The sequence below is a fragment of the Mandrillus leucophaeus genome, unplaced genomic scaffold (assembly GCF_000951045.1).
Source record: "Mandrillus leucophaeus isolate KB7577 unplaced genomic scaffold, Mleu.le_1.0 Scaffold639, whole genome shotgun sequence".
NCBI lineage: Eukaryota > Metazoa > Chordata > Mammalia > Primates > Cercopithecidae > Mandrillus > Mandrillus leucophaeus.
Genome location: NW_012106908.1, coordinates 1,341,294 through 1,350,966, shown reverse-complemented (window position 1 = coordinate 1,350,966; position 9,673 = coordinate 1,341,294). Strand labels below are relative to the sequence as shown.

The window sequence follows — 9,673 nt, the reverse complement described above, 5'->3', positions numbered from 1 at the left end:
AAAAAAAAAAAAAAAAAAAAGAAAAGAAAAGAAAAGAAAACCAGAGTGTGAACAAGTTAGTCCTCAAGGGACTTCTAAAGGGGAGTGGGAGAAAACAGACATGCCTTCTGGCATCCTTAGACTGCACATCTGGTCTGCCCACTGGGCTTCTGTACAAGGCATCATTAAGAGAGTAATTGTTTCCAGGTCCCCCAAAGTAGTCTCAGTCACCTCACTCTTCTGCTGAATAACGCTGCACACAGAAGAGTCACAAGGGGGAAGGCAGGAAGACAAATCCAGCGGGTGGTACAGCTGATGAGCTGCGACTCAGGGATCAAGATGGGGCTGGAACTGTCTACCATATGCCCTCGCCTTCAGAGATCTCATCAAGGGCGCACATCACCTCTAGCTGAATAGCCCCTGTAGTAGTATATGGTTACTTTAAGTTTTCTCACCCAATATGTTAGGGTTCTGCTAATAGGACCACAGGTGTAACAGGAAGCATATGAGTTTTGTAAACAGACACCTGGGTTAGAATTCTGAGTCTTTCAGTAGTTATGTCACTTTGGGCACTTTGTAACCTCTGTGAGCCTATTTGCTCATCTGTGCAAGCATTAAAATCATGTGATGTACTTAGCACAAAAAGTAGTCGATAAATGGTGGTTATTAGTCACTCCATCCTCCATTCCAGGATACTGAGGACAGCTTCCACAGCCCTTCTGTTCCATTACAGATCTTAAGACACTGCTAAGCAGGACAAGGGTAACCCTGGACATGAGAAAGGGTAGCACTGGGGTATGAGAAAAACGCACTATAACACTAATCTTGCCCCACAAGGCTTTCTTTCCATCAAGGGATGGTGCCTCAGGGTAGGCACAGTCTAGAAGAGAAAGACCCCACATCAAAGCCCATGCAGACCTTGCAGGTACAATTCTCAAAAACAGACTCTATTCCAGGGTCTTCTTGCGGGACTCTGAGGCTAAGGAAATCTAGATAGCAGAAGTACTCTGGCCCCCAGAGAATGGTATCCAGGTACTAGCCTCAAGCTAAGAATCCAATGAAAGGTTGTTACAATGAAGAAAATCCTTAGGGGAAAACATGAAAGCCCCTATCATAGTAGCTATCATGTAGCACTTGGTATACTTCTTCATTTCTTTTCCTTTTATAGCTATGGAGATTCTTAAAGGTAACAATTTTATCTTATTCAATGTTGTACTTCCACCAGTGCTGCACACAACGAATGCTCAATGTTTGCCAAATGAATTTAGCCAACAGCCCTACTATCTCCAACCTTGCTCATTACTTAAGAATGGTAGAAGACGGTCAGATGTGATGCCATAGCTGCCTTGGGCAATGTATCACCAAGCAGAGCTCAAGGAATAAGCTTGCATCTTTGTCTTTACAGAGAGACAACAGTGTAACAGGGTATCTGCAAAGATAACTCCGAAAATGCCCAGAGCTGTTGGAAGCCTCCTCCCTCACTGAAGCAACTGAGCTAGCTGGTTTTCAGACAGAAAGGCAGTGTAGGCACTGGAATGTGGGCTGCATGTTCCCGCATTGCTGGTGAGGGTGCACGATCTGGCACTGCAGCTGGCTGGTGGGAGGGCTGCATCCTACTCCAGGAGGTAGTACCCTCATGTGGGCTTTCCAAGAAGGCCCAGGGAAAGAAGAGCGATGGCTGTCACCACAGTTCCAAAACCAAAGGCAACATGACGATCAGGGATGGGTGTGTCCTCAACCCTCAGAAAGGAAAACATACCCACACTAACCTGCCTACACAGCCAGATCATACCGCTGGGGCAACTCTGGTTCTGGACCTTATGAATTCTGAGGCTGAGGCTGCAGTCCCTCCCTGGTCCACAAAATCATGTAATATTTATCACTAAAGTGTTTGGCATGGAAAGTGGAAAAGAAAAACCATTTATATTTCAGAGACAAACAGCTACAAGCACAGGCCTTTCAGGTGGTGGAGAAGCTGTGGATATTATAACTAGATCCAAGCTACTTTTAATAGCTGAATTTCACAGCAACTTTCAGACCAGGCTCTCCAAGCCCTAAGTTGGACAACCTGCATTCCTATGGGCCCAATGCTATAATGTATTTCAGAAAGAGCATTGCAGCTTAGAGAACCAGAGCCAAAGAAGGGCTATACTTCAACCTGATGCCAGTGAAAGACAGTGCCTTGTGGTCAAACACTGATCGCCCACAGACAGGTACCCATCTCCTGTGTGAGCTCTTCTATCTTTTGCTCAGATACTTGCTTGCCCAGGGGAACAGGGCAGTTACTGACCTTTCTGGAAAATCCTGAGTCAGTAGAAGGCCAGTACTTCAAGAAACCCTATCTTAACCCAGAGGTAGTTACTTAAGGTAAAGCTCTCCCCATCCACAACCACATAAAACAATTTCAATACCCCTCCCCTAAATGGGGTTTTACCAAAACAACTGGGCGTTAAAATGCCTAACAGACACAACAGGCCCAGGCTCTGCAAAGCACTCTAAAAAAAGACCTGCGCCAAACAGGGTGGAGGCCACAGAAATCAACAAGACAGTACCTTGCTGCCATGGCTGCCGGTTCCTAGACCAGGGAGGGAAGGGAAGGACAGCAGGCTTGGTGTTTCCCACTGTCAGCACCAACAGCAAATGGCTGCACCACCCCCCTTCCCCACCCACTGCCCCTTACCACCTTTTCATTTTCCTAAAGTATCTGCTGCCAATACCTCTTTATTATAATTTACATAAAGCAAAATACGTAGGTTGTAAGTATACCTGTAGTGTTTAAGTTCACATTTCTTCCTGAATACTCCACAACTTGCATTTGGGCAACCCTCCTCCTTGTACCACAAGAGGGAAATAAATGGGTAACAGAAAGTCTAAGCAGAAGCAGTTTAAGGGGGGGCTGCCAAGAAGTCCCTTTCGTTTGACCCCATTGAATCCTATCAAGAAGACAAGGGATCCTAAAGGGGAGTGGCTCTTCTTTTATCCAGCTGGTCACTCTCAACACAAAGGGAAAAAAAAAAAGGTTCTAGAGCTGGGAGTTACCCCACCCCATTTACCCTGCCTACACCTTTCCAGGATCAATGCTCTGAACCCTATGTTAAGTCAATTCCAAATATCCCAGCGCATTACCCAGCCTCATCTGAGATTAAAATCCGTCCCTTGCCATGATTCAGAGACCACTCACTCTTCATATAACTCCCTGGTTTTTAAAACCACTGAGTAATTTTGGTCATCCAGTAATCAACCCCTTAACTTCCCCTCCCCCACCTAAAAGTGTTTTGCTTCATCATCTCCAAGACAGGCCTGGACACCAGGGGGTTAGCTGGATCTTTTCTGCATAAGGCCATCACCTTGGGGACCCTCCTCAGGGCCACTCCAGGTGCAGACTAACAACTCCAGGGAATTTATCAGGGTAACTGGAAGAGCTATGCCTGCCTTTACGCGGAGCCATCTGTCCTGCCACACTCACAGCTAGCATTTCCATCTCTTGCAAAACAGCTCCATGTTGTATGTGTGTATGGTAGGGAGTGATGCAAAGGGGAACAGAACAACTGTTGCTGTGGATAGCTTCATTCACCACCCCCATGCATCCCCTTACCCCAGCCAACTCATCCTCTGGCACTCACCCGAGTGTGTGCTGCTCTGGGCTGAGGAATCTGAGTCCTGGGTGCTCCAGGGTCGGTCCCAGCCTGTCAGACTGAGGGACTGCAGGCCAAGGCACAAGTCATTTGCATCTGGGAGGCCACGGGAAGATTCTTGCGCAGAGGTTGGGAAAAGCATCCTGCTTGTAACTGTTTCTTCAGAGTCCTGGAAGTCTGCTTTGGACAGGAGCACAGCAGAAATCTCAGAGTTAAGGGCTGTTTTCCCCAATATTATCAACAGTAAATGTTATTAATAATAGTTTCCCCAGCCTCACGGGCCAGACATCCAAGCTGGCTGGATGCTGCAGCCGCTGCCTCTGCACTTTTGGGGGCGTTGGGTCAAGAGCGGTTGCCATACAGGCCCCCTCCCCTCACACACACACCCCTATCCCGTCTGCATTACAGACTGGGCCAGCATGTGATCAGGCTGCTGATGCTTCCCGCTGCCAGTGACATCAGCCGGCTGAGCCGTGCAATAGAGAGCGGCATCATCCCTCACAGAACGGGGGAGGAGCAGGAGGGGACGACAGGGAGGAGACTTGCCTCCCAGGGAAAGACAGCACAACAGCTACTTGGAATAGTCCCGGTGCAGTGCCGGTAAGTCTGGGTTGCAAGGCAGCGACCTTCGGTCTCCAGCAATGGTGGCCAAGCAGCCCTCAGGAACGACTGAAGTCCTCTCCGCCGACAGCAGAGCCAAAGCAGCCGAATGCCTGCTTGTGTGGCTCTGCCCTTCTGCCCCTCCCTTTCCCTCCCTCTGCTCTCCACCCCCAAACCCAAAAACACTCTAGTCCTGGACTCTCTCCAGCTGCTGGCTCAAGCCCTGGCTTTGCAGCCCAATGCAAAGCTTCACAGTCCTGCTAGCAAAAATCTGTGCTCCAAGAGGCCCCTGAGCAGCACCCTGACACAGCAGTGTTTACCACTGAGGAACAAGATAACCTTCAGAAAAACACTGTACACTTGGACTCTGGGGAACAACACCTGGTGTTCCAGGCTTGTCTAGAGCAGCTTATCACAGAGAAAGGGGGTAAGCTTTGGCAGAGTGGGGGAGAGTCACTGGGCTGTTCCAGGTACATCTTGTAGGACATGGCCCACAACCCACATGCCAGAGTGAGACCTGCCCTGACTAGGATAATCCCTGTGCCAAGACTCCCTCATCCCAACAAGATGGGTATTAGTCATGAGCAGATACTGTGGCCCAGCTCCTCCCCTCCCTTCTTGCAACTGTAGGTACAGCTGAAGAAACACTCTCAAAGCAGCGTCTGACAAACCAAGAGAAACAGTCTCTGAAGTATTGTTAATTAGAAACACCAAACTCTGAAACTTAGTCACCTAGCTCTGTCAATATTGCTTCTCTTGCCCTTCCAGGAGACCTGAGAATGATACAGGGCAGCTGTGAGGGCCACTGATGCCTCCAATGCCCAGGCCCTCTCTCAGAGGTGTTGCACAAGACCAATGCTTTAGTTCTGTGGCCACTCACAGCTCCAGCAACAAAGTCTAAGAATATTCAGCTTCTGGAGCTTCCACCATTTCCCCTTTGCCATCTCCTCCCACATCGGTCCTTTTCCAACATGTGCCCTGGGTCACTGGGCTTCTTCTTCATAAAGGAGAATAGGGCAACAGGCCCAGACTCACCAGGCAGGCTGCTCACACCTGGACTCAGCTGGTAGCACTCCACCTGCTTGTTCTCTGCTGTTGCAAGGAGAAGCAAGCAGATACAGGAAGCATGCCCACCTGAGACCTCCCATGGCAGGGTCGAGAAAATGCTGCTGCCATAGGAATAGCTGTTCAGAACTTCCTGCAGTACACCCTGTGTCCACAGGCACTCAGGCATAGCCTAGAAGGGAAAATTATCAGTCTCCTTCCTTTGGAGATTTCTTTTTTTAAAGCTTTGCCGCTGTGTCATCCATCCACATTATTCCTGCTGGCTGTAGATATTCTGCTTGCCCCCTATCTGTGTTTGTCAAAGCCTTGTTCATCACTGCAAAGGCCTACCAAGAATCACCCATACTGGTGCTGCCCCTACCCCCTGACTACTCTTCTCCTGCTTCTCTGTGTTTACCCTTTCCTCAAGCTAAGGATATATTTTAGACTTCACCCACACGTATTAGTTACCAAAGCAGAATGCTTCCTTTAAAAACATCCATATTTAAGTATCTATTCCCCCCTAAACCAAGTGTCTATATAATCCCCTCATACCCCAATCTGAGGGCATCTATGTCTAGAAGCAGCCATTCTCCAACCGTTAAAATCAGGGTAACTGTGCATATGATTACCCCCATCCCTCACGAGGAGAGAATCAACTCAATATACAGTGGTCTACATATATTGAGTAGCAATATACAGTATGGCAGACCAGCAATATGAGCATCACCAGGAGCTTGTTATAAATACTCTCAGGCCCCACCCAAAACTGACAGAATTGAGATCTGCATTTTAACAAGATCCCCAGTTAATATATATGAATGCAAAAAAAGTTGGAGCAGTCAGGTGTGGTGGCTTATGCCTATAATCCCAGAACTTTGGGAAGATCGCTTGAGCCCAGGAGTTCAAGGTAGCAGTGAGAGCCATGATTGCACCACAGTACTCCAGCCTGGGCAACAAAGCAGTCCCCATCTCAAAAGTTTGAATGGTACTGATATATACAACTAACGCAATCCTCCCACCCCAAGCTGAAAGAACGCAGGCCTGAACAACAGGTCTGTTAAACCTATTGAGGACCAAATGGCTACATGAATCCAAGAGCTTGGAGTTTTACACACAGTATAACTCCACCCTCACCCCCACAACCCCCACCACAGACCTCACCTTCCTCCTTATCTAGACATTCCTCAATCTGTTGTTTCTTCCAGATAAAGGTTTTCCCCATCATTGTAGGATTCCTTCACTAGATCCAACTCAATGGAGGCCATACCTGTTAAAACCATTAGTGTGGCAGGCTGGAAAAATCAACAGCTTTAGACGACTGACAGACCTTGCTCTGCTCACCAGGTCTGCCACTGTGTCTTTCTGAGCATTGTTTCTTCTTTAGAGATGCAACACTAGCCACCTTTTAGGTGTTTTGTGAGGATTAAAGAAAATATCTGAGGCCAGGTGTGGTGGCTCATGTCTGTAATACCAGCAATTTGGGAGGCCAAGGCAGGCAGATCACTTGAGGTCAAGAGTTCAAGACCAGTCTGGCCAACATGGTGAAACTGTCTCTACTAAAAATACAAAAAACATTAGCCAGGCACGGTGGCACACACTGGCAGTCCCAGCTACTTGGGAGGCTGAGGCAGAAGAATTGCTTGAGCCCGGGACGGGGAGAGGTTGCAATGAGCCGAGATTGTGCCACTGCACTCCAGCCTGAGCAACAGAGCTAGACTCGGTCTCAAAAAAAAAAAAAAAAGAAAAAAAAAATCATAAACCATGTTCATGTACTGGAAGACTCAACAGTGCTAAAAAGTGATACCCGCAAAATTAATATACAGATGTTCCTCAACTACAGTGGGGTTATGGTCTGATAAACCCATTGTAAATTGAAAATATTATAAATTGAAAATGCATTTAAATACATCTAATTTACTGCACATTATAGCTTAGCCTAGCCTACCATAACCGTGCTCAGAAAACTGACACTAGCCTACAGTAGGACAAAATAATTTAACACAAAATCTGTATTATAATAAAGTGATGAACACCTCATGTAATTTATTGAATACCGTAATGAAAATAAAAACAGAAAGGTCGTATGGATACTCAAAGTACAGTTTCAACTGAATGTGTTGATATGCATTCACACCATCATGTCAAAAAACCTAAGTTGAACCATCCTAAGTCTGGGACCATCTGCACATCGGTGTAATCCCAATATACCAGACTTACAGCAATTCATTGGGGAAAAGTTTTTTAACAAATGGTGCTGAAACACCATATGGGGAGGAGGGAATAAACTCTGACCTATACACAAACTTAATTTAGTAGATATCAGAGACATGAAAGTGAAAACTAAATATAAACTATAAAGCTTCTCTAAGAACCTATCTTTATGACTTGGTAGGGGAGAGGGAGTGCATAGAAACAAGGATTTCTTTATGTAGAGTACAGAAAGCAATGATCATGGAGAAAGTTGATAAGCTGACCTTATCACAATAAAAAACTTCTGCTCATCAAGATACCATTAAGAAAATAAGCAAGCCACAAACTATGAGAAAATATCCACAACCATATCTGACAAATCAGTAAAAGAAATCTTAACTGAAAAGTAACAAAATCTCAATTGTTAAAAGTCACAAAATCTGAAAAGCACTTCACAAGGATTATATAAATGGCCAATAAGAACTTCAAAAAGCGCTCAACATCATTAGTCAAAGAAATCCAAGTTAAAACCACAGTGAGACACTACTGCACACCTACTAGATGGCTAAAATTAAAGACTGTACCACATCTTGCCAACATTTGATGTTGTCAAAGCTACATTACCATAAATGGTACATCCACCTGGTACTTATGAAAACACTTATATATTTTCTTCCTTTTCAATGGGAGAAAAGGTACATCCACTTTGAAAAATGGTCTGCCCATTTCTTACACAACTAAACACATATTATCCTATGATCCAGAAATTCTACTCCTAGGAATTCAACTAAGAGGAGTAAAAGTGTATGTCTAATAAAACACCTGTGCAAGAATAGTAATAGCAACTTTATTCATAATCAACCAAACCTGGATTCAGTCCATGTGAGAATCAACAGAACAAAATGTAGTACATGCATATACCATACCATTACTCAGCAATAAAAAGGAATAATACAGGCAACAAGATAATTGTGGTGAGAGAAAAACGCCATACATAAATTACATGTGTATATAATTCCACTTATTTGAATTTTTAGAACAGACAAAACTAATAAATGGTGAAAAAAATCAGGTGGTTGCCTCTGGCAGAAAGCAAGGGGGTAGATTAGGAAGGGGTACAAGGGAAGTAGCTGAGGTGATGCTAACAGTGTGTCTATTTTGATGAGAGTGGCGATACATCAGTCAGAATGGATCTAATGACACATTTCGAATTTGTGCACTTCACTGCATATAAAGTTTACCTCAAAAAAGTTATAAACAAATATAGTATTGAATACTAGTTAATGATATGCATGCTGAAGGATTTTGGGGTAAACTGTACCAATGTCTACAATTTACTTTGAAACAAATCGTAAAAATAAGATGTAATGGTTAAGTGGTTAGGGGGCTAAATAAATGAAAAGATACGTGATAAGGCAAATACGACAAAATGTTCATTGTTCAATCTAGGTGGCATTACAGGTGTTCACTTTATAATTCTTTTAGTTTTTCTGTATGCTTGAAAATGTTAATAAAATGTTGAGAAAAAAATAAAGTCAGACTTTTTCTGGAAAAAAAAAGTCTGACTGAACTAATTGGTCTGACAGTAAGAACTGACTCCAGGCTGGGTGTGGTGGCTCATACCTGTAGTCCCAGCACTTTGTGAGGCCAATGCAGGTGGACAGCTTGAGCCAATGAGTTTGAGACCAGCATGGGCAACATGGCAAAACCCTATCTCTAATAAAAATACAAAAAATTAGCCAGGCATAGTGGTGTGCACCTGTAGTCACAGCTAATTGGGTGGCTGAGGTGGGAGGATCACTTAAGCCTAGGAGGCGGAGGATGCACTGAGCTGAGATCATGCCACTGCACTCCAGCCTAGGTGACAGAGTGAGACCCTGTCTCCAAAAACAGAACTGACTCCATTAAATGAGGTATTATAGTAGACATTTTTTTCTATAAAGTTAAAGCTATAGGTCCATGGTTTTGACAAAATATACTTAAAGCAAATGGTAAGATAAAATCATTTTTAAATAGCATGTTGGGTTGGCCGGGTGCTGGCTCAAGCCTGTAATCCCAGCACTTTGGGAGGCCGAGACGGGTGGATCACGAGGTCAGGAGATCAAGACCATTCTGGCTAACACGGTGAAACCCTGTCTCTACTAAAAAAATACAAAAAACTAGCCGGGTGAGGTGGCGGGCGCCTGTAGTCCCAGCTACTCGGGAGGCTGAGGCAGGAGAAT

The 9,673-nt window shown here is 45.0% G+C and overlaps 1 protein-coding gene across 6 annotated transcripts in view; it reads right to left on the bottom strand.

The window, feature by feature from the left end:
* Window positions 1–9,673, bottom strand: part of CPEB1 (cytoplasmic polyadenylation element binding protein 1) — a 126,487-nt gene that overhangs the window by 31,637 nt on the left and 85,177 nt on the right. For 3 of the 6 annotated variants that reach the window (XM_012000682.1, XM_012000685.1, XM_012000686.1), the window contains exons 1-2: window positions 3,893–4,082; window positions 3,603–3,791 (exon numbers count right to left, since the gene is read on the bottom strand). In XM_012000682.1, the coding sequence (XP_011856072.1) occupies window positions 3,603–3,756 (154 nt within the window). In that variant the 5' untranslated portion in view covers window positions 3,757–3,791; window positions 3,893–4,082. Of the gene's footprint in view, window positions 1–3,602; window positions 3,792–3,892; window positions 4,083–5,249; window positions 5,466–9,673 lie in introns of those variants that run through there. The other 3 variants (XM_012000683.1, XM_012000680.1, XM_012000681.1) reach the window with 2 other exon arrangements.